This window comes from Ornithorhynchus anatinus, chromosome X4 (genome assembly GCF_004115215.2).
Source record: "Ornithorhynchus anatinus isolate Pmale09 chromosome X4, mOrnAna1.pri.v4, whole genome shotgun sequence".
NCBI lineage: Eukaryota > Metazoa > Chordata > Mammalia > Monotremata > Ornithorhynchidae > Ornithorhynchus > Ornithorhynchus anatinus.
Genome location: NC_041752.1, coordinates 732,077 through 758,971, shown reverse-complemented (window position 1 = coordinate 758,971; position 26,895 = coordinate 732,077). Strand labels below are relative to the sequence as shown.

Sequence of the window (26,895 nt, the reverse complement as noted above, 5' to 3'; positions counted from 1 at the left end):
GGGGACCCCCCGAAACTGCCCACTCGCTGATTCACCTCCAGAGTAATAATAATAATAATAATGACGTTGGTATTTGTTAAGCGCTTACTATGTGCCGAGCACTGTTCTAAGCGCTGGGGGAGACACGGGGATCAGGTTGTCCCACGTGGGGCTCCCAGTCTTCATCCCCATTTTAATAACGTTGGTATTTGTTAAGCGCTTACTACTACTACTACTAATAATAACGTTGGTATTTGTTAAGCGCTTACTATGTGCCGAGCACTGTTCTAAGCGCTGGGGGAGACACAGGGGGATCAGGTTGTCCCACGTGGGGCTCCCAGTCTTCATCCCCATTTTACAGATGAGGTCACTGAGGCACCGAGAAGTGAAGTGACTTGCCCACAGTCACCCAGCTGACAAGTGGCCCAGCCGGCATTCGAACCCATGACCTCTGACTCCCAAGCCCGGGCTCTTTCCACTGAGCCACGCCGCTTCTCTAAGAATCATAACGGTGTTCGTTAAGCGCTTACTAGGTGCCAGGCACCGTACTAAGCGCTGGGGTGGATACAAGCAAAGCGGGTGGGACGCAGTCCCTGTCCCGCCTGGGGCTCACGGCCTTAATCCCCGTTTTACAGATGGGGGAACTGAGGCACGGGGAAGTGAAGGGACTTGTCCAAGGTCACACAACAGACAAGTGGTGGGGGGGGGGGACGGAGAAGCAGCGTGGCTCAGTGGAAAGAGCACCGGCTTTGGAGTCAGAGGTCATGGGTTCGAATCCCGGCTCGGCCACTTGTCAGCTGTGTGACTGTGGGCAAGTCACTTCTCTGGGCCTCAGTTCCCTCATCTGTAAAACGGGGATGAAGACTGTGAGCCCCATGGGGGACAACCTGATTCTCCTGTCTCCCCCAGCGCTTAGAACAGTGCTCTGCACATAGTAAGCGCTTAACAAATACCAACATTATCATTATTAGAACCCATGACCTACTGACTCCCAGGCCCTGGCTCTAGCCACAGTGCCATGCTGCTTCCCAGGTAGCCGCACCCCTGCCTCCCCATCTGCCTCCTCCTACCTCCTACTTTGAGAAGCAGCATGATGTAGTAATAATAATAATAATAATGTTGGTATTTGTTAAGCGCTTACTATGTGCAAAGCACTCTTCTAAGCGCCGGGGGGATACAGGGTGATCAGATTGTCCCACGTGGGGCTCACAGTTTTAATCCCCATTTTCCAGATGAGGGAACTGAGGCGCAGAGCAGTGAAGTGACTTGCCCACGGTCACACAGCCGACAAGTGGCAGAGCCGGGCTTCAAACCCATGACCTCGGACTCCCCAGCCCGGGCTAGAGCATGGGCCTGGGAGTCAGAAGGACATGGGTTCTAATCCCCCCTCCACCACTTGTCTGCTGTGTGGCCTTGGGTAAGTCCCTTCACTTCTCTGGGCCTCAGTTGCCTCATCAGTAAAATGGGGTTGGGAGACCGTGAGCCCCACGTGGGACAGGGACTGTGTCCAACCCGATTTGCTTGTCTCCGCCCCAGTGCTTAATACAGTGCCTGGCACATAGTAGCACTTAACAGATACCATCCCGGCTCTGCCACTTGGCAGCTGTGTGACCGTGGGCAAGTCCCTTCACTTCTCTGCGCCTCAGTTCCCTCATCTGTAAAATGGGGATTAACTGGGAGCCTCACGTGGGACAACCTGATGACCCTGGATCTACCCCAGCGCTTAGAACAGTGCTCTGCACATAGTAAGCGCTTAACAAATACCAACATTATTATTATCGTTCCCATCTAGACCTCAACCCTGGGCCCTGCGAGCAGGGAGCGCATCTCCAGCCCTAGAGGATTTCCTGGCCCCACCCCAGTACGACCCGGGCGTGGGGGCAAGGAGAGGAGTCCCGCCCCCAGCCGTGGAATAATAATCATAATGTTGGTATTTGTTAAGCGCTTACTATGTGCCGAGCACTGTTCTAAGCGCTGGGGTAGACGCAGGGGAATCGGGTCGTCCCACGTGGGGCTCACAGTCTTATTCCCCATTTTACAGATGAGGTAACTGAGGCCCAGAGAAGTAAAGGGACGCGCCCAAAGTCACCCAGCTGCCAAGTGGCCGAGCCGGCATTCGAACCCATGACCTCGGACTCCCAAGCCCGGGCTCTTTCCACTGAGCCACGCTGCTTCTCTAAGAGGAGGACTGGTGAGAGGTAGGAGGAGGAGGCACCAGCGGGCTCACTTGGGGAAAGTCAGAGGTGGCGAGGGGCAGTGCCCTGGGCTAGGTATGGCACTGGCTGACCTGGGTGGCATTGGGGTTTTGTGTTCTTCTGCCGGGACCGTTATATGTTGATGGACTGGGAAAATGTGGCCTTGACCTGACCGGGATGCCCCCACACCCCAGGGTCTTGCCTATTTTATGGTGAAGGAGATTGAGGCCTGGGGGAGTTAAATGACTCGCCCAGAGTCACTCAGCAGGTGAGTGGCAGAGCTGGAACCTGAACCCAGGTCTTGATGACAAGGCCCAGGCTCCGTCCCCTAGGCAAAACTGCCTAGCCGAAACCACGTGGTTGCGGCGAGACCGGCGGGCCATTTCCTCCTTGCATACCCAAGTTTCCGTGTCCAAGGAAAGGCTGTGACTGCCCCACCACCTCTTCCTCTCCCATTTTTCTCTCCATGAGTCCACCCCGTTGCTCCCTAGCGCTGAGGGGAGGGTGCCAAGCGGTGAATCGGTTGCTGCAAGGCGACACTGAGGCAAGGCGAAGTGCAGTTTACCCTGCCTTCTCCTCCAAGAGGCCTTCCCTGACTAAGCCCTCCTTTCCTCCTACACCCTTCTGCATCACCCTGACCTGCTCCCTTTATTCATCCCCCCCCTCCCTGCCCCATAGCACTTACATACATATGTGATTTATTTATAGTAATATCTGCCTCCTGCTTTATACTGTAAATTCACCGTGCGCAGGGAATACGTTTGCTTATCGTTATACTGTACTCTTCCAAGTGCTCAGTACAGTGCTCTGCACACAAAGTGTTCAATAAATACAAGTGAATGAATGAATTTAGAGCGGAAGGAAGTCCCCAGAGGGCAGGGAACATCAGGTCACTGGCTCACTCTCAGCGCACTGCGCGAATTGAGCGCTCAGCAAATGCTACTGCCACTGTAGCGTGGAATCGCTGGCCTCGACAGTACATGGGACACCCCGTCTCAAAGTGTCGGAGAGCGAGCGGGCCTTAAAACTCAAAGACTTTATTTCTTCACGAAGGGGAAGAGCGCAATGTGGCAGGAAGGCAGAGCAGCAGAGGCGGAGAGGTGTGACCAAGCGGCCCTCGTCCAGCCCGAGGAGGAGCGAGACAACGGAGAGCTGTGCTGGAGGTGAGAGGAGGAGGGTCCGCTACGGGCCAAGTACGTTACCAGGTACGAGAGGACCAGCGCTGGACTGCAACAGCCCCCTCGGCACGGAGGGTGAGCCCCCCTCACCTCCCAAATCACACAGGTGCGTGCATCAACCGGGCCCACGTTAACACCTGGTCTCCTCAGTTCCCGTTGCCCGGGTCACCTCCGGATCTGGTTCTCTGCCAAGCTGCTGCCCGGCATCGCGAGGGTGGGCCTGACCCGGAGTGGGCGAAATTAGGACCCAGCAGGCAGGGTCCCACCCGGCACCTGGCCGCAGGCAGGAGAATGGATCTGGGGGTTGGGCCGGCCCCCAGGTTCGGTGGGCAGAAAGGCTGGAATGGAGGAAAGGGCCCCGGGTTGAGAGAAGGAGCGCGCAATTACGCTCCCCATGCCCCCGACGTCTGAGACCTGGTCCAGGTTGCAGGGAACCCCGCCTCCACCCCCAGTACTGCAGGCGGTGAGCACAGTCCACTATCACCACGTCTGCCAACGACCGGCAGCCCCCTCGCACGGGTCTCTAAGCTGCCGAGGTAAATATTTCATTCCCCGTTAAAACGGGGGTGGGGAGGGCATTTTTGCCCCGAAACCGCAGCCTCTCGGAACAAGATGGGAGCCGCCTGGGTGGTGCTGGGCAGCGGGCCGCAGGCGAGTCCTCCCTCGCGGGACTGGCGGGAGCTCCGAGGACACTGGGGAGGGCAATGGAGCCAGTGGACGGTCGCGGCCCGGCCGTCCCCCGGGTCCAGGATCGGTGCAGGCTCACAGCTCGGCCTCCCCAGCCTGGGGGGGGTGCCTCTCCCCACCTGGGGCTCAGCTACTCGCCGCTCCCGGGTGCAGGGGCTTGACACGCGCCAGCCTGGACAGGCCGAGTCGGAGACTCTGGCTCGGAGACTTGACAGAGGCAGTCGGTGGCGCGGGACAGTGGCTGCGGTTTCCCGATGTGGCTGGAAAAGAAGGGACAAGAGCCGACTGTAGGGAGCGGCCTCTCGGTGCTCACCGGCCGATGGGGGAGGCCGACTGAAAGTCTTCCAGGGAGGGGAGAAGCAGACCGTAAAGTGGGAGTGAAACTGCGGAGTGCCTAAATGCTGAGACACGGAGGGAAGGTTGTGACTTGGGAATGGAGGGCCTCCTGCAGGAGAGGGGATTGGGGATGGTCCGCTGAATTGGGAGGGGGGGAGGGTGTGACCAAGGGGCCGGAGGTGGGGGACTGTCAGAGAGAGGGACAGTGAGAAGGTTTGCCAGACAACAGGCTGGGGAGCAGCAGAGAGGACAATTGAGTAGAAAGGAGACTGGAAGTCAGTGTGAGGGGTATTGGCTTAGGTGGAGGAAGTGGAAGCATGGGGGCTGTTGAGGCGGGCAGAGGCTCGAGCTGTACGACATTTCCAGAAGGCGGTCCAGGCTGTCGGGGGCGGCACGGACCGCGGAGGGGAGAGGCCGATACAGCGTCCCACCCGGAGGTGAGCCGAGACGTGCTGGAGAAGCATGGCCTCTGGTCGGCAGACGGGTGGCCCCAGAAGCTGCCGCCCGGCAACTCGGCCGGCCGTGGTGGTAAGGTGGTCTGGGCCCGGACAGCAGACCACTTTTCGGGGTCGGCCCCCTTCGTGCCCCTGCGCCTCTGAGACGGTCGGAGACAGGGGGCCGGGGGCACCATCCTGGTGTTCGCGCGCCACAGCCGGGGTCGTGCTTTGGCCGGCGGGGAAGACCATACCCGGTGGGACCCACTTGGGCCTCCGATTCTCAGGAGAGGTGCTGGGGGCTGCCGACGGCTTCCTCGCCGGCTCGGATGAGACCCGGGTCCCGTTGGCCATAGGCTCGCTGGGGTCTCGGACGGATAGGGGACCTTCTGAACCGGCTACGGTCACTTGGACGAAAAGGGAAAAGAAAAATGAAAACTCCCGAGACCAGCTCATCCCGCCCTCTGCACAGTTCACAGCTGCATCCGGCGTGCGCATGCGTGTCACCCAGCTCAGCAGTTCAGGGCCTGCTCGCTTACCTGACACCTTAGACTTGGACTTGGTGGCTTTCCCCACTTTCTTTTCTGTGGGAACCTTGACGACAGGACTCTTCTTGTTCCGTCCTCTGGCCTTGTTCCTCTTCACTGAGAAGTCTTCATCCTCCTCCTCACTGAAGTCTTCCTCCTCCTCCGAGTCTTCTGGAATGGAAGGAGAGAGGTTCACACTGGGCAGGCCTGCTTTCAGGCTCTCTCTGGTTGGCCTCCAGCCTGGACGTGCTCGGCTCGGGGCATTAACCCAGGGACGGCTCTGCACCGACCTCAGTAGCGGGCCAGGCGTCCCAGCCCTCTCTGCCCTCTGCTGATGTGGAAGCTCCCTGAGGGCAGAGAACGCGTCTCGTGCTTCCGTAGTGTTATTTCAAGTGCTCGGCATCTGCTATTGCTACTGTCTTTAGAAGATCCGGCGGATCACAGCGACGGCTTCCCGGGGATGACCGCTTCTCCCGTGCCTCAGGACCTGGGAGCCCTCTCGGGACGTTTGCTGACCACCCCGTTCGGGTAACCCTGTATCGGGAGGACGACTCCCGGGCACCCGGCTGCCTTCAAACGGAGGGCTCGCTCCTGTTGTCTTCTGCGGTGTCCCTCAGCCCACCCTCACCTGCCCTCCCCCAAATCGCCACTTCCCAGAAGCCACCCAGCCTGGGGCTAGCTCGGGGCAGGAGCCGTCTTCCCTGGCTGCAGTCCAATGGCGTAAGACAGTTCAGCTGGGCCCAGGACACCCCACCAGAGAAAAGCCATATTGGAACCAGAGACCCCTGAACCTCAACAACTCCCAGATAAACCTGCCACCCTAAACCCCTCAGTGGAAATATCACTGGTCCGGGCCAGGCCTTAGAATTCACATGCCAGAAGCAATTTGCCGCTAGAGGACCAAGCTGGTATAGAACAAGCGTGCTCTCTCTCTTTTCTCTCTCTGGCCAGAGGGAACAAGCCCCCTCACGCACAACTCACCAGCTGTGAAGTCCGACTCGGAGCCTCCTGATCCGCCTCCTCCCGTCAGCGTCCGCGAAGGCGCCGGGCTTTCAGCCCTTCCTTCTTGCTGCTGAGAACCATCCCCAGCAGTAATTGCATCCAGCCCTACAGGACGAGTGGCAGGAAATGAGGAGAGCGCACCCGGCTCCGTACCCCAGGTGAGTTTAGGTCTGCAGAGATGTGAAGGCAAGCCGCCCGGGGCCCTGAACCTGGGAAACCCACCCCCCCGACTTCTCCCTCTTCCCCCGGCACCAGCCCTCACCTCCGGATCACCTAGGGCTCTCCCCCCAGGCCCCTCTGACCTAAGCAGTCGCCAGCAACGCTGCAGTTGGAGAGATGAGGGAGACGCTGTCCTGGGCCTTGCTCGGCTGCATCATTCCATTTCTCAGCACCTGGGAAGCGGGAATCCCCTGGCAGGCACGACGGTGGTTGGGGGGTCCCCTTGGAGAGGCTGCCCCAGGCATACCCCCCTTCTCCAGGGAGGGGCTGTGACCCCTCGACGAAAGCCAGGTCTTTCCTGCCCCACTCACATTCTGGTCTTGGGTGGAGTTTCCCCCCGTAGCCGTGGGAGGGGGGTTGTCACCAGAGTGGGCGTGGAATTGTCTCCAGCTCTGGAGCAATCCGAATTCCCCAGTGATTTCCCACTCTACTCCCAGGAGCTTCCCAAGGAACAGGGGCTCTGGAGGCCAGGCTCGGCCCTCTCCCCCAGGCTCTGGCCCTGCTGGCTTTGGGAACCAGGTTTCCATTGCTTCCTGGTAGCTTCTTCTCCCACTCCCTTCTGTGACACCCTGATTTTCTCTCTTATTTCACCCTCCCCACCCAGCACCACAGCACTTAAGGTCTGCCAACTCTGTTATATCGGGAGCAGGGGGTCAGTGACGCAGGAGCAGAGGATGGGCAGGAGCAGGCAGGAACTGTGTGACTGTGGACAAGTCACTTAACTTTTCGGTGCCCCAGTTACCTCATCTGTAAAATGGGCATTAAGATTGTGAGCCTCACGTGGGACAACCCGACGACCCTGTATCTACCCCAGGGTTTAGAACAGTGCTCTGCACATAGTAAGCGCTTAACAAATGCCAACATTGTTGTTGCTGCTCCAAACCTGCAAAATGGTGCTCGGAGCTGGCAAAAACAGCTGCATTCACCCGCACCTCTGGCCTTGTGAACGCAGACACCCAACTCTTTCCTCTCATGGTGGCCAAGTCCCCGCTTATGGGGGGAAGCCAGAGCCTTAAATTTGCACCCAGACACATATACATACTCACATGTAACACAACACTACCTTTACCTCGAGATTCCTGCAGGCCAGCACTGCAAGCAGACGGTTCTTTGGCTGACAAAGCTAGGGCGACCTCTAAGCTTCTCTGGAAGAGCTTGTCATCTAGTGACACCCTGCAAACACACACACACCCCGTCAATAAGTTAGAACAGATCTTCTGGAGCGCCGGTATACTGGAAGAGCTGGACCCGTACTTTCAGAATGAACCAAGCACCTCTGTCCCTGCATGGCAACAGAACAGCCCCCCAACCCCACCCCATGGCTCCCCGAATTGCAGGGGGAGGGGCAGAAGCGGGCTGAGAGGTAAAAAAAAAAAAAAAAAAGTCTGTGGTCTGGAAAGCTCAGGGGCCCCATCCAAAACGGCCCCTTCCAGACCAGAAGTTCTCCCCAGTGAGACACAAACCAATCAAAACTATTTCTGTTCGGTCTCCTGAGCCCCCAGAGAAATTCAGACACCGCCGGGTGTTCCCATCCCCGCCCGCCGGGAAGAGCCACTGGCCACCCTCTCACCTCTTCTCTTGCGGGACCTGTTCCTTCTGGGGCCTTTTCAGCTTGGGCTTTTCCTGGCTGCCTCGGCCTCCCTCCTTCAAGGACAGCCTGGATCTTTTGTTGGACGGGGCAGCCGAAGAAACAAAATCGTCGTCGCCTACTCGAGGGAAACGGGAGCGGAGGAGGAACGGTCAGAGCTCCAGAAATGGCTCTGGAAGCAGGACTGACAGGGACAGGCTGAAGGCAGGGATCATCACTCTTTACTGCTGTCGTACTCTGCCAAGGGCTTAGTACAGTGCTCTGCACACAGCGCTTAATAAGTACGATTGAATGAACGGACCGGCAAGCTTCGTGCTCATTCTTGACTTCAATTATCACCAATTCAAGGGCCAGACAGCAAGGGGTTCAAGATGATCCCCAAATTGTACCCTGCTGGGGCAGGTGCTGTAGGCTGGGATGGGAAGAGGTTTAGTGGGGAATGGGAGGTCTCACCATCATTATCAGAGTCTCCAAACTGGGAATAATCAACTGGCTTCTTGGCCCTAGGAAGGGAACAGAGACTTTATGTTTACAGGCACCAGTACAGCCCACTCCTTTCCCTGTCTCAACCTAGGCCAGAAGCTCCAACGCTCACTTTATGGGGAAACGGCAAGGAACGAACCCTTCGTAAATATTGTTTTCTGGGTAATTAGGGCTTTGTGAGAGTCTCTTCGAAAGGAATGTATTTAAACCTTTCATTCGTGGGACAGAAGGCATCCGGGCCCACCCTGGGCAACGATCTCATGGTGGTGGACACCCCGGCTTCGGTTGGAGGGCATCAGTGCTAAGGTTTCCAAGGGGACTGGACTTTAGCCAGGAGGATGGGGCAGAGGGACACAGCTGGAAATCAGGGTACCTGTGTTTGAGCCCCAGCTCTGCCATCTGTTTGCTTTACGACCCTAACCTTCATGGGCCTCAGTTTCCCCCCTCTAAAAATGGGGATGACAGATCATGAGCTCTGTGTAATAAGTGCTCAATAAATACTATTGAATTAATAATAGTGGTATCTTTATAGTGCTCACTATGTGTCAGGCCCTGTTCTAAGCGCTGGGGTAGATACAAGATAATCGGTTTGGACATAATCCCTGTCCCACATAGGGCTCACAGTCATAATCCCCATTTTACAGGTGAGGGAACTGAGGCCCTGAGAATAATAATGTTGGTATTTGTTAAGCGCTTACTATGTGCAGGGCACTGTTCTAAGTGCTGGGGTAGATATAGGGTCATCAGGTTGTCCCATGTGAGGCTCACGGTTAATCCCTATTTTACAGATGAGGTCACTGAGGCACAGAGAAGTGACTTGCCCACAGTCCCACAGCTGACAAGCGGCAGAGCGGGGATTCGAACCCATGACCTCTGACTCCCAAGCCCGGGCTCCTTCCACTGAGCCACGCTGAGAAGTTAATTGACTTGCCCAAGGACGCACAACAGGCAAGTGGCGGAGACGGATCTGGGTTCATAACTTTGCATCTACCCTGGGTCCAACCCGATTAGCTTGTATCAACCTCAGCGCTTAGTATAGTGCCTGGCACATAGTAAGCGCTTAGCAAATATCATAATTATTATTACCTAGTGCTTGGCTCCCAATCAGGTCTGAATAAGTGTTCTTCCACTTGCTAGTATCAACCTCAGTGCTTAGTACAGGGCCTGGCACATAGTAAGCGCTTAACAAATACAATTAATATTATTATTATTGTTATTATTAGCATCCTAGTGCTTGGCTCCCAATAGCGCCTGAATAAGTGCTCTATTTACTGGAGGGACAAAAAAGGGGAGGGAGTGATCCAAACAGCCGCCTCCCCTCCCCATTCCCCCCACGAAGCAGCGTGGCTCAGTGGAAAGAGCCCGGGCTGGGGAGTCAGAGGTCATGGGTTCGAATCCCCGCTCTGCCACTTGTCAACTGGGTGACTGTGGGCAAGTCACTTCTCTGGGCCTCAGTGGCCTTATCTGTCAAATGGGGATTAACTGTGAGCCTCACGTGGGACAACCTGATGATCCTGTATCTCCCCCAGCGCTTAGAACAGTGCTCGGCACCTAGTACATGCTTAACAAATACCAACATTATTATTAACTTCTCTGTGCCTCAGTTCCCTCATCTGTCAAATGGGGATTCAGACTGTGAGCCTCCCATGGGACAACCTGATCACCCTGTGTCTCCCCCAGCGCTTAGAACAGTGCTCTGCACATAGTAAGCGCTTAACAAATACCAATATTACTATTATTAAAATGGGGATGAAGACTGTGAGCCTCCCGTGGGACAACCTGATGACCCTGTATCTTCCCCAGCGCTTAGAACAGTGCTCTGCACATAGTGAGCACTTAACAAATACCAACATGATTATTCTTCTCTGGGCCTCAGTTCCCTCATCTGTCAAATGGGGATTCAGACTGGGAGCCTCCCGTGGGACCACCCGATGACCCTGGATCTCCCCCAGCGCTTAGAACAGGGCTCTGCACCTAGTAAGCGCTTAACAAATACCAACATTATTATTATTATTAACTTCTCTGTACCTCAGTTCCCTCATCTGTAGAATGGGGATGAAGACTGGGAGCCTCGCGTGGGACAACCCGATGACCCTGGCTCTCCCCCAGCGCTTAGAACAGGGCTCTGCACCTAGTAAGCGCTTAACAAATACCCACATTATTATTATTCTCTAGGCCTCAGTGACCTCATCTGAAAAATGGGGATGAAGACTGGGAGCCTCACGTGGGACCACCTGATGACCCCGTGGTCTCCCCCAGCGCTTAGCACAGTGCTCCGCACAGAGTCAGCGCTTAACCAATACCAACATTTATTCCCCCTCCCCCCCTGCCCTTGTGCATGTTTGTATATATTATTTATTACTCTTATTTTATTAATGATGCGAACGTATTCACGATTCTATTTATCTGGGCGGTACTGAGGCCTATTTGCTTTGCCGCGGTTTCCCCCTTTTAGACCGCGAGCTTGACGTTGGAAAAGGACCGGCTGACAGGGGGCGGGGTCAGGATTAGAACCCACGCCCGGGCTCCTGCCACGGAGCCCCGCGGATTATAAATCGAATAATTGGATAGATTAGGAAGGGACTGATGAATTCTTCTCTTAGTCACGCGAATGATTAGAAGAGAACAAGAGAATCAGAGAGACAGAGGTTCTACGCACCGCACCGGCCGCGCCATAGCCAAAACCGGCGGTGGCCCCGCCTCCCCGGAAGCGGAAGTGCAGCCCGCTTCCGGTTTGTGTCTCGCGGGCGGCAGAGGGCCCTGCGGCGCGTGCGCAGTGAAGAGGGGGCGCCCTGCCTCCCTATCCCGCGCGTGCGCAGTGAACGGGGGGGGGCGCCCTTCTCCCTCTCCCGTGCGTGCGCAGTGAAGGGGGAGAGCCCTGCGGCGCGTGCGTAGTGAAGGGGGCGCCCGTCTCCCTTTCCCGCGCGTGCGCAGTGAACGGGAGGCGCCCTTCTCCCTCTCCCGCGCGTGCGCAGTGAGGGGGGGCGCCCTTCTCCCCCCAGCGGGGGAGGGCCCTGCGGCGCGTGCGCAGTGAAGACGGACGGCCCGCGCATGCGCAGTGAAGAGGGACCCCCCCCTCCGTGCGGGTGGGTGAAGGTCCTGCGGCGCGTGCGCAGTGAAGAGAGACGCCCTTCTCCCTCTCCCGCGCAGTGAAGGGGGACGCCCTTCCCCCCCTACCGTGGGTGGGGGAGGGTCCTGTGGCGCCTGCGCAGTGAAGAGGGCCCCCTCCTCCCCCGCCCGAAATCTTTTCAGTCAACCCGTCGGTTGGTAACCGCACATTCGCCAGGGCCTCCTCCCTCGGCGGTTCCGGGGACAGCGGCGGGAGAACGGAGCGTCGACTCCTTCTTCTCCCCCCCTGGGCGAGGCGAAGGGGAGGGAGGTCAGGCGCGGGGTCGTGGCGGGGAAGGGGGGAGAGTCGGGTGTCGAATCGGCGGCGGCGGATGTCGGGCTGGCGCTGCTGCCCGCAGCGGGGAGCCTTCATTCATTCATTCACTCATTCATTCATTCAGTAGTGTTTACTGAGCTCTTCCCAGGTGCCCAGCACTGGACTAAGCGCTTGGAATGTGCAATTGGGCAACAGAGAGACCAGCCCTGCCCAGCAACGGGCTCAAGGTCTAAAGGGGGGAGAGAGAGAAGGAAAACAAAGCAAAGCAGGTGGGTGATGCCCTTTCATTCATTCGTTCAATAGTATTTATTGAGCGCTTACTTGTGCAGAGCACTGCATTAAGCGCTTGGGATGAACAACCCCCAACTGCCCCCCAGCTGCCCCCCAGCTGCCCCCCAACTGCCCCCCACCTGCCCCCCACCTGCCCCCAGCTGCCCCTCAACTGGCCCCCCAGCTGCCTCCCAACTGCCCCCCAGCTGCCTCCCAACTGCCCCCCAGCTGCCTCCCAACTGCCCCCCAGCTGCCCCCCAACTGCCCCCCAGCTGCCCCTCAACTGGCCCCCCAGCTGCCCCTCAACTGGCCCCCAGCTGCCCCTCAACTGGCCCCCAGCTGCCCCCAACTGGCCCCCAGCTGCCCCTCAACTGGCCCCCCAGCTGCCCCCCAACTGCCCCCAGCTGCCCCCCAACTGCCCCCCAGCTGGGCCTTTGCTTTCATTTTCAACGCCTCCATCCCCATCCTCTTTTTCCTCTCCTTTCTGGGCTCCCTCCCCCACCAGGACCCAATCAGTCCAGCTGTCAGTAGCATTTATTAGACTGTAAGCCCCTCAAAGGACAGGGACTGACCCTATCTGTTACCGATTTGTCCATTGCAAGCGCTTAGTCCAGTGCTCTGCACCTAGGAAGCGCTTCATAAATACTCCTGAATGAATTTATTAGCATTCATCATTTGGATGCTCTTTCTTAAGCGTCTACTACGTGCCCAGCTACCTTTTGAGCGCTGGGGTGGAAGGAAGGAAAGCAGGTTGGCCCACGTGGGGGTCGCAGCTTTAATCCCAGATGAGGGAACTGAGGCCCAGAGGAGAATAATAATGTTGGTATTTGTTAAGCGCTTTGCTAGGTGCCAAGCACTGTGCGAAGCGCTGGGGGAGATACAAGGTAAGCAGGTTGTCCCACCTGGGGCTCGCAGTTTTAATCCCCATTTGACAGATGAGGGAACTGAGGCCCAGAGGGGAATAAGAGTAATGTTGGTATTTGTTGAGCACTTACTAGGTGCCAAGCACTGTTCTAAGCTCTGGGGTAGATGCAGGATCATCAGGTTGTCCTATGTGGGGCTCACAGTTAATCCCCATTTTACAGATGAGGAACTGAGGCCCAGAGGAAGAATAGTAATGTTGGTATTTGTTAAGCGCTTACTATGTGCCCAGCACTTTTTGAGCTCTGGGGTAGAAAGAAGGTAAGCAGGTTGTCCTACGTGGGGCTCACAGTTTTAATCCCCGTTTTACAGATGAGGGAACTGGGGCTCAGAGAAGAATAATAGTAATGTTGGTATTTAAGCGCTTACCAGGTGCCAAGCACTGTTCTAAGCGCCAGGGGAGATACAGGATCAGCAGGTTGTCCCACGTGGGGCTCACAGCCTTCATCCCCATTTGACAGATGAGGGAACTGAGGCAGAGAGAAGTGAAGTGACTTGCCCAAGGTCACACATCTGAAAAGTGGCAGAGACGGGATTAAAACCCGTGACCTCTGGCTCCCAAACCGGGGCTTGAGAATAATAATAATAATAATAATGTTGGTATTTGTTAAGCGCTTACTATGTGCAAAGCACTGTTCTAAGCGCTGGGGTAGATATAGGGTAATCAGGTTGTCCCACGTGAGGCTCGCAGTTAATCCCCATTTTGCAGATGAGGTAACTGAGGCACAGAGAAGTTAAGTGACTTGCCCACAGTCACACAGCTGAAGTGAAGTGACTTGCCCAAAATCACAGAGGGGACAGGTGGCAGAGGCGGGATTAGGGAAGCAGCGTGGCTCACTGGAAAGAGCATGGGCTTTGGAGTCAGAGGTCATGGGTTCGAACCCCGGCTCTACCACTTGTCAGCTGTGTGACTTTGAGCAAGTCACTTAACTTCTCGGTGCCTCACTTCCCTCATCTGTAAAATGGGGATTAAGACTGTGAGCCCCACGTGGGACAACCTGATTCCCCTGTGTCTACCCCAGCGCTTAGAACAGTGCTCGGCACATAGTAAGCGCTTAACAAATACCAACATTATTAACCCCGGCTCTACCACTTGTCAGCTGTGTGACTTTGGGCAAGTCACTTAACTTCTCGGTGTCTCAGTTACCTCATCTGTAAAATGGGGATTAAGACTGTGAGCCCCACGTGGGACAACCTGATTCCCCTGTGTCTACCCCAGCGCTTAGAACAGTGCTCGGCACATAGTAAGCGCTTAAGAAATAGCAACATAATTAACCCACGTCCTCTGACTCCAAGCCCGGTCCGTTATTGAGCACCTCCTATGCGGAGAGCACTATGTTAAGGACTTGGGAGGGGACAGTGCAATAGGTAGATAGATTTTTTAAAAATGTAATGGTATTTGTTAAGCTCTTACTATGTACCAGGCACTGTACTAAGCGCTAAGGTGTTGAAGGCACATCTCCTCCAAGAGTCCTTCCCTGACTAAGCTTTCATTTCTTCTTTTTCTCTTCCCTTCTGAGCCACTCTGACTTGCTCCCTTTATTCACGGCCCCCTCTCCCAGCGCCACAGCATTTATGTACATGTCTGTAATTATTTCTATGACTGTCTCTCTCCCCTTCTAGACTCTAAGCTCGTAGCGGGCAGGGAACGTGTCTGTTTTATTGTCGCGTCGTACTCTCCCAAGCGCTTAATACAGTGCCCTGCACACAGTGAGGGCTTAATAAATAGGATTGATTGACGTAGATCCAAAGTAATTAGGTTGGACACAGTCCATGTCCCACATGGGGCTCGCGATACTAATCCCCATTTTACAGATGAGGTAACCGAGGCACAGATAAGTAATTTGCCCAAGGTCACACTGCAGACAAGTGGTGGAATCAGGATTAGAACCCATGTCCTTCTGACTCCTAGGCCTGGGCTCTATCCACTAGGCCATGCTGCTACTTAGTCGTATTTATTGAGCGTTTACTGTGTGCAGAGCGCTGTACTAAGCACTTACTGCCTGCCCTAGGGGAACTTTGAGTCTAGAGGGGAGACAGACATCGTGATCTGTTACAGGTAGGGGAAGCAGCAGAATATGACAGTATTTATGTCATACTATGGGGCTGGAGTAAGTATCAAAGTGGATGGAGAGCACAGACCCAAATGCATATGATGCCTAAGGGAGGGTAAATAGATGGGAGAAATGAGGGCCTAGTCAGAGAAAGTTTTTTGGAGGAGATATGATTTTAGGGCTTTCAAGGTGGGGAGAGGGAGACGCTTAATAAACAATAGACAGGAGGGAGGTTGTGACTGAGCAAAGGGCAAGCGGAAAGATTGACGAGCGTGAAGTACAGCGAGTAGATCGGTGTGAGAGGAGAGAAATTTGCTTACTTGGTTGTAGTGGGAGAGGAGCAAGGTAAGGTAGGAGGGAGAGAGCTAATTCGGTGCCTTCAAAGCGATGCTCAAGAATTACTGCTGGACCTCCGACACGTTGAAGATTTGAGGGCGACGCTCAATAAATCCTGCCGTCGCTTTTGTTACCCGAACTCCAGGACGGTGTCGCTTGTCGTTGTGGAAGTTCTTGAGAAAGATGAAGGCCAACAGAGAGAGAATGTGCACCCAGGAGAGAGAGTTTGTGTATGAGTTGAGAGTTGGGGACCAGCGCCTGGAGCTCTCTGTGCCTCTGCAGTTTCCAGTCCAGCAGGACCCCGGCCACCTTCATGCCCGGCTCATGCTCCTGCACAACTTGCCCTGCTTCATCGAAAACGGTGAGAGCGCATCCACCTCACTATCCCTCCCACCAGTTTCCTGCTGGGCCGGGGACTCCCCCACCTCAGGAACCAGGACCCCCGGACCCTGGGTAGATGTAGCCCTTGGGAAGGGAGAAAGAGAACCGTAACAATAAATGTGCCAGCTTAGATTGGAGCTTCCACTTTGTGCCAGGCACTCAGATACTAGGGGATTGGGTTGGACACAGCATCTTCCCCACCACAGGTTCCCGATCTCGGAGGGAGGGAGAATGGGGTTCTTATCCCCATTTTATAGATGGGGAAACTAAGACTCAGAGAGGTTGAGTGACTTGCCCGAGGTCACTACTGTCAAGGGCAGAGCTGGGATCAGAACCCGGATCTCCTGATTCCCAGGCCTGTGCGCTTTCCACTGGGTTACTGTGTCTCCCCACAAAGAAAAACTTTTGCTTCAATCCTTGTTCCTTTTCCTTCTGAGATGCTCCAGACCAGTATTGTCATCTCCGTTTTACAGAGGAGAAAACTGAGGCCCAGAGCAAGTGACTTGCCTGATATCACAGTGCAGGAGGTTGGGCCTGGGGTGCCCACTCTCACCGTGTGTCCTCCCTGCCACCCCCCCAAATTTTGGGAGCTGGTCCCAGTTTCAGGGAACTGGGTCCCAGGGCTGGGGGTGGTCCCTTGGGGCCAGTGTGCAGCCCTGAGGAAGCCAACTCGGGAGCCAGGCCCTAATTAATTTATTTGTATTAATGTCTTTTTCCCCCTCTAGGCTGTAAACTCGTTGTGGGCAGGGAATATGTCTATTATATTGTTGTAGCCCTGGTCTCTCCCAGTGTGAGGCTCAGTATTGTGGTTTCAAATAAAGCATCCACTGTCAAGATAGAGATTACTGCTCCTTGTCACTTTTAATTAATCAGCTGGGGCACTGTACTGAGCTTCCATTGGGCCCAAAGTGCTGTTGAGGATGCAGAGCACTTGACCAAACACATAGGAGAGTACAGCAGAAGCCAGACAAATGTCCCCTGCCCTCATGGAACTCACACCCTAATGCGGATGGTGGGACAGACAGACAATTTCCAAAGAGTAGGACGAACACCCGGGATGTGGCAGGAAGCTGGGAAGGAGCATGACTGAGTGGGTGCTCTGTGATGCGGCCTGTGGCGGAACGGTGGGGAAACTGAGGAACATCAGAAAGGCTATCTGTGCTCTTCTCCCACTGGGCCTGTGTCCCCATCGCTCTGCCCAGACTTGAAAGACTCTCTAAGCCAGTTTGTCCAGCGCGCGACCGCCCAGGACCACGACCGGGAAGCCGAGGCCGCCCTGGATGCGGTGAAGTCCGGACGCGTGGAGCTGCACCAGCTGGCCAGCGCCTGGGCCAGGGCCTATGCTGAGGTGAGCGCACGTGGCTGGCAGGAGGAGTAGGGGTGAAGTCCGGCCTGGCACCTCACAGTCCTGTCGGCAGTCCCTCGACCGCGGTCCTCGGCTGGGTAATAGCGGCGATGACGGGGCGCTTGTTAAACCTTTGCTGTAGGCCAAGCACAGTGCTGGGTTAGGTACAAGAGAATCAGATCCCTATCCCACCCGGGGCTCGGCTCGAGCAGAAGGGACCCCTCCCCATTTGTCAGATGAGAAGACCTAGGCCCAGAGAAGTGAAGCGACTTGCCCGAGGTCACACAGGAGGCAAATGGCGGAACCCGCATCAAAACCCGTGTCACCTGACTCCTGGGCTCGTATTCTTTCCCTGAGGCCACTCTGCTCTCCCCTTTGCAGGCGTCCCCTCGGGGGATAAATTACCGGGTTGGAATTGATTCAGAGACTGGACCTGGAGATTGAGGAATGTTGGGAAGGGCCCTTCCCCTCCCTCCACCCCTCCAGAATTGCGTCTCCCTCCTGTGTTGTTGAAGACCGTGATATCCCCAGCAAGGTCACCCCCACCGCTACTAATATCCTCAAACTGGGAGAGCATCTCTGCAGCCCCACATCATTCAGCTCAGTGTGCACGTGCTATTTATTCAGCGCCCAAGCCGTCATTCGTTCATTGCTTCAGTCGCATTTATTGAGCACTTACTGTGCGCAGAGCACAGTATTAAGCACTTGGGAGTGTACAGTGCAACAATACAAAGACACGTTCCCTGACCAAAATGAGTTTACAGTCTAGCGGGGGAGACGGAGGTTAATAGAAATAGTTTAATTACAGATATGTACATAAGTGCTGTGGGGCTTGGAGGGGGGAATGAATAAAGGGAGCAAGTTGGGGCAACGCGGACGGGAGTGAGAGAAGAGGAAAGGAGGGCTTAGTCAGTGAAGGCCTCGTTGAGGAAATGTGCCTTCAATAAGGCTTTGAAGTGGGGGAGAGTAATTGGGTTTACAGCGGGTGGCTGAGGTCCGGGGCGGGGTGGCCTTTTGCAGACCACGCTGGAGCACGCCCGGCCCGAGGAGCCCAGCTGGGACGAGGACTTCGCTGACGTCTACCACGACCTGATCCATTCCCCAGCCTCGGACACGCTCCTGAACCTGGAGCACAACTACTTTGTGAGCATCTCCGAACTGATCGGCGAGAGGGATGTGGAGCTGAAGAAGCTGCGAGAGAGGTCGGTTGTCCCCTCTTCCCGGGGTGGCGGTGGGGGATGGGGATGGGGGTTTCTGCAGTTGTATCTGGGGGACTTTGTGCAGTCAGGGGAGCCTTCCCCAACTGTTGTCCACACCCTATCGCCTTCCTGGTGGAAAGATTGACCGTCGACGTCACGTCTGCAGCCTCCCGGCTGAGGGCTCTCCTGTCGACCGTTTCCTCGTCAGTCCTGGCAGCTCCATCCCGAGCTCAGGATGTTGTCAGTTCGAAGCCCTTCGCCCTCGTCTCCCGCGGCCGGGGCCATCTGGGCAGCGGGCGTGACCAGGGAATCCGGACCCTCTGCCGCCGGCCAACCTGGACTTTTGTGTTTCAGGCAGGCGGCGGAAATGGAGCAGGTGATGCGGGAGCTCGGGAAGTCGCTGACGGACCAGGACGTGAACTCGCTGGCAGCGCAGCACTTCGAAGCCCAGCGGGTGCGCCCTAGTCCCCCGGGGTTGGGAGGGTCTCTGGGCTCGCCTGCCCCGCTCCCCCGGGAGGGTGACCGGATTGGGCAATGATCTCTGCTTGCAGGTCCTGGAGCAGGAGTGGACCAGCGAGCTGAAGCAGTCAAGCACCATTCAGAAGCAGGAGTACCAGGAGTGGGTGGTCAAACTCCACCGAGATCTCCAAAACCCCAACAACAGCTCCATCAGGTGCGGGCAGCGCAGCGGGCTTGAGGCCGCGGCATGTACTGAGTACCCCCTGCGGGCAGCACGCTGTGCCGAGCGCCCGTCGAGACAGTGTTCCCCGGGGCGAAGCCCTTTAATGAGCGCCCACTGGGGCAGGACCCCATTCTAAGCATCCCCCGGGTTAGCACCCTGTGCTGAGCATGGGCAGAGCCCAGCGTATCTTCTGCCCACTTGGAGCTGCCCTCTGTCAGGGAAGGCCGGCCCCTGGAGCGACAGTCTCCGGCTTCGTTTTCGTTTTCATTCGGTGAGACCTGAAGTCTCAAGGGGAGCTAGAACAACACCTTTGAGCGATTGATCCGAGTCAAGATTTCACTGCTTCACAAGCAGATTCAGTTGTATTTTTTGAGCGCTTACTGCGTATAGAGCCTTGTACTAAGTGGTTGGGAGCGTATCGTATAGCGGAGTGGGTAGACACGTTCCCTGTCCGCGGTGAGCGTACGAAAGAGATCTTGTTCATGATACCAGGGCGTCCTGTATGGAAAATTGGGTGACATTTTGTCCCTGAACCCCGGCACCCTTCGCCGACTCCTGCACTGCCCCCAGTCTTGTATTCCTTCCAAAATAGCCTAATAATTATTGTGGAATATGTGAGGCACGGGGCCAAACACCGTGCTAAGTGCTGGGATGGACATAAGGTAATCCGATCGGATCCCGGTCCCACACGGAGCTTGAAGTCACCTAAGGAAGGACGATAGGTATTGAATCCCCATTACACAGATAAGGAAACTGAGGCCCAGAGAGGTTAACTGATTTAACCAAGTGGCAGCGGGCAAGTGGCAGAGTCCGGATGAGAACCTAGGTGTTTTTACTTCCAGGGCCACGATTTTTCCATTGGCCAGGCTGGAATTAGGGTTGTAAAGAGCGGGTCCCCAACTTAGTTTCCCCCGCTGCCTCTATCCTGAGCCCCTTAGCCTCCTGACCGTGTGTGTGGGTGCGTGCGGGGGGTGCGGGGGCTCAGCAGAGGGGGTGGGAAAGGAGTCTGTGGGAGCCAAGGCAGCTTTTCCGTGCCACCGGGGGGGAGTAAAGCCGTCCTTGTGACAAGTACAAGTCATTTTGATTTTTAACCGTCCACCTTTCCCGGGGTCTCCGTCAGTCATTCGTATTTACTGAGCGATTACTGTGCAGAGCACTGTACTAAGTGCTTGGGAGAGTACAATATAACAGACACATTCCAGGCCCCAAACGGGCTCGCGGTCTAGAGGGGGAGACGGGCATTAATATGAATAAGAAAATTACCGATATGTACATAAACGCTGTGGGGCTGGGAGGGGGGATGAATGAAGGGAGCAAGGCAGGGCGATGCAAAAGGGAGAGGGAGAAGAGGAAAGGAGGGCTTAGTCGGGGAAGGCCTTTTGGAGGAGGTGTGCCTTCAATAAGACTTTGAAGCAGGGGGGGGGGTAGCGGTCTGACGAGTCTGAGGGGAGAGTGCGTCTTTACCTGTCTGGAATCGGAACTTCGACACCCCCTCCACTGGCTGTGTGTTTCAGCGAGGAAATTAAGCTGCAGCCCGGCCACCTGCGTGAAGCGGAGGAGGCTGGCGGCAGGGTCTACGAGGAGCCGCGAAAGCTGGAGGAGAGCTTCACCATCCATTTAGGTGGGTGGGCCCGGCGGAGGGGGCCGGCGTCCGCCCTTGGGCCCCGTAGCTGCCCATTCCCCCGCCCCACAGAGGTCCTAGGTGGTCGAGGCTGCGGGGGCCGGGATGCTTACGCGGGCACCGCGGTGGGCCCGGCTCCCACCCTCGGGTCCCGCTGTCCAAAGTGACAGCTGGGCTCCGGACTCTTCTGCCCGTCCGCCGTCGCAGGGGCCCAGCTGAAGACCATGCACAACCTGCGTCTGCTGAGGGCGGACACCCTGGACTTCTGCAGGCACCAGCGCCACCAGCGCAGCGGCGTCAAGCTCCGCCGCCTGCAGACGGCGCTGTCGCTCTACTCCGCGTCACTCTGCGGCCTGGTGCTGCTGGTGGACAACCGCATCAACTCCTACAGTGGGATCAAGAGAGGTGGGTGCCCACGTCCACCCCGTCGCTCGTCCCTCCGTCACCCCCTCCGTCCACCTCCGCCAGGGGGACCGGCCGGGGGACCGGGTCGGGGCGCGGCACCCCAGGAGTCCCCACCCGCCTGTCTTCCTCTCCCCGCCGTGGCCCTCAGACTTCGCCACCGTCTGCCAGGAGTGCACCGACTTCCACTTCCCAAGCATCGAGGAGCAGCTGGAGCAGGTCCAGCAGGTCGTCCTGCTCGCCCGGGCCCAGCGCAGGAGCGAGGCCAAGGACCCACACGGTCAGTGAGACGCGTGGGGCGGGGCTGCCCGGCTCAGCCCACTGGGGAGAGATGTCCAACCCCTGCCCCGAGGGCCCGGACCCCAGACCCCAAGCCTCCCGCTTCGGACCTAGGGTTCCCCGTCTGTCTCCGTGGAGCGGGGGGCTCGGGAAGGCCCTCACACGTCTGCGCTGGCCTCCGCCTCTCGGGCCTGGCTCCATGATGGGCCAGCCCGGATCCCTCACCCCAGTGTGGAGGGGCGCCCCGGGGGACCCAGAGCTGGGGGGGCCGGAATAATCTCCTTCCTGGATGCTCCCCGAAGGCTGTTCCTGCAGTGTGACCCTCCAGACTTGCTTGATCTTTCTCTCTCTGAGCCGACAAGATAGTCGGCATCACAGCTCTCTGCCGGGACTGGTTACCGCCCTGGATCCCGTTTTGGGGCTGGGGAGGTGGAGAAAGAGGAGACGGGGGAGCACCGGGAATGAGAGACCCTTCCCTGGAGCCCTGCTAAGGACACCGTAAAACAAAACTCAGTGTCTGCTACGTCCCAGCTGCTGTAGGGTTGTGGGCCCTTAGTCTTTGCTATCGTGGGGTTCCAGCAGAGGCGTGTGACACCACGGCTGAGAGTCCGATCTGTGTGCATGAATGCACGCGCGCACACGACACGAGCACACCCACACACACTGATTTGAACAGCCCAAGGAGACCTATAATTTCTGGCCCGGCAGGACGCGTGGGTCCCAGCCTGTGCGGCAGGCTGAGGAGGTGGGACCCGTGTCGGCCTCCGGCCCCGCTCTGCCCAGAGCATCCGGGATATTTTGGGGCCCTACGTGCAGACCGACCACTGGTTCAGACACGCTGTTGTGGCCGCCCGGCCTCCTTCCTCCTCCTCCTCCTCCTCCCTCTCCTCTTTTCTCTGTCCCCAGAACAGCTCTGTGGGGGAGCTAAGGAAGTTCCGTTAGGGGCCGGTGACTAGCACATGGGGATTACAGCATGGTGGGAGTGGGTTCCTGATGGGTCACGCGATGTCAGGTGGTGCGGCCTCCTTCTCGTAGATCCTGATAACAGGAATGGAGGAAGTGACGACAAGAACAAGACTACAGATCGGAACCCGTCTAATATTTTTCCTGGTGAGTCTTATCCTTTCCCCCTCGCCCCCCGTAACCCCCTTTCAACTCTCATGCCGGTTCCTCCTTCCTCCCATCTGTAATTTCTCTCAGGGCCCCTCTCCCCCGCGCTAGGCTCTAAGCTCTTTGAGGGCAGGAATCGTCCCTACCACCTCTGTTGTCCTCTCCCAACTGTCCAGTACGGTGCTCTGGGTTCCCTAAGTATCATTAGTTGATCGACCACACGTGCCGAGTGTTGGTTTGACAGTGCCCTCATTCAGAGAACCCCTCAAATCTGGGCTGGCCATGTTGTCTCCCAGGACATGCAGAGTGGTAGACAGGTGTAAGGGGTGGCACGTAGCCCCTCGCGGGCCTTGGCACTGGGACATCCCCCCGGGAGGGTCAGGCCCAGGCTCGGGGTCTCGGCCTGTTTGGGCGGCAGACTTCCTCCCGGCACCGCTCTGGGGGTCAGGAGGGCAGCAAGGCGCCGCAAAGTTTCCCCGTATCTCCAGCGCGAACGGCGACGGCGGGAGCACACTTCCAGAAAACGCCTCATCTGATTTCGACCCCTCCTAAGTTTCGTTTTCCAAGAGATGACACTTTTCGGCTTCCCCTTTCTTTTGTTTCCCGGACGGCTGTTGGCCTGGATTCACTTTCACTGACTGGAAGCCCGAGCTTCCGTGTCCAGTTTAGTGTCGAAGTGTGCGATCTTGGCGAGTGGGGAGAGGGCGCGGTTTCTTTCTTAGAAAAAGAGATCCGCTAGATCCTTGGAAGATGTCAGACCTCGGTAATCTGTCGGCAGAGGGCTGCCCTGGGCGCCCCTCTGTGCAGAGAGCTGGGCTGAGCGCTTGTTGTGTGCAGAGAGCTGGGCTGGATACCCGCTGTTTGCAAAGCTTTGTGCCAGGCTCCTGCTACGTACAGAGTACTGTGCTGGGCACCTGCCGTGTACAGAGAGCCGGGTTGGATGCCCACTGCCAAGAGCTGTGCTGGGCACCCCCGTGCACAGAGCACTGTACTGGGCACTCACTGTGTACCGAGTACTGTGCTGGATGCCTTCTGTGTACAGAGGACTCTTCTGGGTGCCTGCTGTGTACAGAGTGCCGTTCTGGGTGCCCGTGGTTTCTACAGTGCTCTGCTGGGTGCCCACGGTGTACAGAGCACCGTGCTCAGCGCGTGCTGTGTGCAGAGCACGGGCCTGGTTGAGTGCAGAAAAGTAGAAGGCCAATCCCCTGCCCTCAAGGAGTACACAACCTTACAGACGGAACGGTGACCGGGGAGGTCCGCGACTAAGGCCGGGAGCGCACACCCTGAGCTCACGGCCATGGCTTCACAAACCCAGGTGATGAGACGCAGCTGGCCTCATCCCGGCCCTCCGCCGCCCGGCCTCCGCTGCTGCTTCCGGGCCCGGCCATCCTCCCCCGCCCCTCCTGGCCTCGGCCGCCGCCGCCGTGGCTGCCCGGCGCTGGCCCGCCACCGTCAGCCTGCGGTCGTCGGCGTCCGATCCCAGAAACAGTTAGGGCCGGGATGGCCTCCCCGGGCACCGCTTCCTCCTCCCCTGCTCCTCCCCTGCTCCTTCCCCTGCTCCTCCCCCTGCTCCTCCCCCTCCTTCCCCTCAGGAACAGGAAGCCGTCCCCACTCAGTGTCGTCCTCAGTCTAAAAATACCTGAGCCAAGGCGGGGGCGTCCTCCCCCCAGGCCCTCGGCTCACACCGCACAGTGCCCTGTTTTGGGGCCTCCTTGCACCGAGTCGAGATCCCAATTTGGTGCTCCCCGCGTCGGAATGGTTTCGCCCTCCTCTCCTCCCCCCTACCCAACTCCTGCTGGCTTCCAGCCTCTTGAGCCCAAGATTCGTGCTCCCTCTGACCCTCCCCCACGGGATCTCCCTTGGGGGGCGGGGTTGGGGGCATGACCGCCTGTTCGGTAACCAGGCTGGGCCGCTCCCATCAGTAGCAATAATGGTATTTATTAAGTGCTTTCTGGGTCCAAGGCACTGTAGTGAGCACTGGGAGAAAACACCCGGGAGGGTAGTAGACCCAGCGATCAGACTCAGGGCCTGGAGATAGGGGCCCTTCCGGCCAAATCAGGTCCTTCCTGAGCCTGTTTCTGCTCTGACCCTGGGTCAAGCTCACTGCTCCCCGCCGCCCCAGACCCAGGCTCAGGATGGGATGGGGGAAGAAATGGGGCTTCTTCATGGCCCCTGCAGAAGACTGGGCGAGGGCTGGACCCAGGACCCCACAGCTGGTCACCTCGCAGGTTTACGGTGTTGGGGCGGGTGGTGGGCGGGTGCTGTTTCAGCCTGGAGGGGGCGGGGACGGCTCGGGGTCACGTGGCAGGCGGGCCGTCGACCCCGGGGATCCCAGCAAACCCAAAGGGGAGCCGCTCGGGAGGGGACGCCTTGCTGGGTGGGCCGGGAATGCCCCTCAGGGGGCCGCTCCTGTCCACCCCGCCACCCGGCCGGCCCCCAGCCTCGTCTGCTGCCGTTCCAGGTGAGTTCTACATCACCCGCCACTCCAATCTCTCCGAGACCCACGTGGCGTTTCACCTGTGCGTGGATGACGGCGTGCGGTCGGCCCACATCACGGCCCGCGACCCGGCCATCAGCGGTCTCCGCAACATCCTCAAAGTCTGCTGCACCCACGACGTCACCACCGTCAGCCTGCCCCTGCTGCTGGTCCACGACATGGCTGAGGTGAGCGGTGCGGGCCCTGACCCGGTCCTCGGCCCCCGGCCGTCGGGCCTTCCGGCCCCAGGGTGTGCACGTCGGGTGGACTGGGGGAGTGGTGGACGGTGGATGGTCCCCTGGGTCCTGGAGAGAGAGTCCAGTTAGCCCCGTTTCTGCTTGCAGGAAATGACCATTCCCTGGTGCTTGAAGAGGGCAGAACTGGTGTTCAAGTGTGTCAAAGGTCAGTGCCACCTGGGTGAGGGTGTAGGAGCAGGAGGGGCAATGAGCTGCTAGACAAGAGGGAGGTCAGATGGTCGGGCGGCCTTCCGGGGCAGCCATGCTTTTCTGCGGGAAAGACTTGGGCCGTGCCATTGTGCCAACTTGGGTGTTCTCTTCAAGTAAAGGAACAGGGTCCCTCCTCTCCTTCCTCTCTCCCCCGCCCCCCCCCAGCCTGGCATCCCCCAGCCCGTCCCCTCCCCAGCGGCCTTTCCCCTTCCACTCAGAGGAGAGGGTCCAGGGGCGGGAGACCGGGCTTGGGGCAAGGCCCAGGCCAGGGTTCCGTGGGCAGTGGCCATCAGGCCAGTCTCTGCTATCTGTCTGCCGCAGGCTTCATGATGGAAATGGCATCGTGGGACGGCGGGATTTCTCGCACAGTGCAGTTCCTTGTCCCGCAGGTGAGGCGGGGTGCAGTCTCACTACCCCTCACCACCACCCCCTCCGTCCACTGGGAGCCTTCCTGACTGTCCAGGGGGTTCACGGTCACGCCCCGGAGCCCCGCCCGGCTAGGGATACTGGTGGGCACAGCCCAGACCCCTGCCTAGGAGGAGCCTGTCCCGGCTGCTGTACTCGACTTGCATGCCGGGCGCGCAGGGGTGTTGGGGTGGGGGGTTTTGCAGGCGGTCCCCCCCCCCCCCCCAGACGTGACGTTGCCCCCCGCGTCTCTTGCAGAAGATCTCGGAGGAGATGTTCTTCCAGCTGAGCAGCATGCTCCCGCAGATCTTCCGGGTCTCGTCCACCCTCACCCTGACGTCCAAGCCCTGAGCCCGCCGGGGACACATGGGAGCTAAGTCGGGGGGGTGGGGAGGGCACCCTGGGGACCGCGGGCTCACCGACAGCGGGTGACCGCCCCTGGACTGAACCAGACTCAGGCATGGACCCGTGGGAGGGGCCGGGACCTTCGACCCAGCCCGGAAACCAGAAAAAGATACCTGCCTGGCATCCACATGTGCAGAGCCGCCGCTCCCGTGAGGCAGATGGGACTGGAAATCACCTTCCCGGGCACCTTTCCCCTTGACCCTCTCCCTGCCGCCCCACGCGTGCATCATGTGGGTCCCTGGAGTCTCTGGATCATCTCTTGGGGTCCGGCCCACCACGCACGGCACCAACCGGTTTCCCAGGCTCCTCGGAGAAAGAGCCGAAGCACGAGGGGCCTCCTGGGGGCCGGAGCGCGGGGAGCGGACAGGAGGAATGGAAAGGAGGCCGACCGGAGCAGTCTTTTCCATCCTGGGGCCACATTGCTGTCCGACCCCGTGCTGGAGAGAATAAAGGAGCCATTAGCAGTCACCACCCCCCCCATTTGTTTTCTTACACATCAGGGTGGGCAGCGGAGAAACGTCTCTCGGGTGCGGAGGCCCTCTCCCCGGGG

At 57.9% G+C, this 26,895-nt stretch overlaps 2 protein-coding genes across 9 annotated transcripts; one reads left to right on the top strand and one right to left on the bottom strand.

Annotated features, from left to right (window-relative positions):
- Positions 1–3,190: 3,190 nt before the first annotated feature.
- RAD51AP1 (RAD51 associated protein 1) lies at positions 3,191–11,390 on the bottom strand. 5 transcript variants are annotated; one of them, XM_029054364.2, is made up of 9 exons: positions 11,288–11,390; positions 8,599–8,648; positions 8,128–8,263; positions 7,621–7,730; positions 6,641–6,748; positions 6,318–6,443; positions 5,349–5,507; positions 5,064–5,216; positions 3,191–4,299 (listed from the first exon to the last, which is right to left on the bottom strand). In XM_029054364.2, exons 1-9 carry the CDS (start codon positions 11,302–11,304, stop codon positions 4,166–4,168), a joined length of 993 nt encoding a protein of 330 aa, XP_028910197.1. In that variant the 5' UTR covers positions 11,305–11,390; the 3' UTR covers positions 3,191–4,165. The 5 variants fall into 5 exon arrangements, with proteins under 5 accessions (XP_028910197.1, XP_028910198.1, XP_028910201.1 ...); XM_029054365.2 differs by having other exon boundaries at positions 5,349–5,504; XM_029054368.2 differs by having other exon boundaries at positions 6,641–6,730.
- A 284-nt stretch (positions 11,391–11,674) lies between these two features.
- Positions 11,675–26,813, top strand: CX4H12orf4 (chromosome X4 C12orf4 homolog). 4 transcript variants are annotated; one of them, XM_029054359.2, is made up of 14 exons: positions 11,675–11,714; positions 15,740–15,955; positions 17,178–17,323; positions 18,341–18,522; positions 18,874–18,973; positions 19,071–19,192; positions 20,716–20,822; positions 21,030–21,227; positions 21,376–21,504; positions 22,539–22,613; positions 25,075–25,277; positions 25,434–25,491; positions 25,857–25,924; positions 26,199–26,813. In XM_029054359.2, the coding sequence occupies exons 2-14, from the start codon at positions 15,778–15,780 to the stop codon at positions 26,289–26,291; spliced, it is 1,659 nt and encodes a 552-aa protein (XP_028910192.1). In that variant the 5' UTR covers positions 11,675–11,714; positions 15,740–15,777; the 3' UTR covers positions 26,292–26,813. The 4 variants fall into 4 exon arrangements, with proteins under 4 accessions (XP_028910192.1, XP_028910191.1, XP_028910190.1 ...); XM_029054358.1 differs by lacking the exon at positions 11,675–11,714 and adding an exon at positions 11,774–11,891; XM_029054357.2 differs by lacking the exon at positions 11,675–11,714 and adding an exon at positions 11,900–12,007.
- The last annotated feature ends 82 nt before the right edge of the window (positions 26,814–26,895 follow it).

What these genes read in the sequence shown, in the direction of transcription:
- RAD51AP1 (XM_029054364.2), bottom strand. An exon ending in GCAGGAATCTCGAGGTAAAG is followed by an intron (nt 6,749 to 7,620) that starts GTAGTGTTGTGT and finishes CGTGCCTGCCAG; the next exon opens with GGGATTCCCGCTTCCCAGGT. An exon ending in CGAGTCGGACTTCACAGCTG is followed by an intron (nt 5,508 to 6,317) that starts GTGAGTTGTGCG and finishes CTTCCATTCCAG; the next exon opens with AAGACTCGGAGGAGGAGGAA.
- CX4H12orf4 (XM_029054359.2), top strand. Translation starts at nt 15,778, where the DNA reads ATGAAGGCCAACAGAGAGAGAATGTGCACCCAGGAGAGAGAGTTTGTG. An exon ending in GCCCTGCTTCATCGAAAACG is followed by an intron (nt 15,956 to 17,177) that starts GTGAGAGCGCAT and finishes CGCTCTGCCCAG; the next exon opens with ACTTGAAAGACTCTCTAAGC. An exon ending in GGTGTTCAAGTGTGTCAAAG is followed by an intron (nt 25,492 to 25,856) that starts GTCAGTGCCACC and finishes TGTCTGCCGCAG; the next exon opens with GCTTCATGATGGAAATGGCA.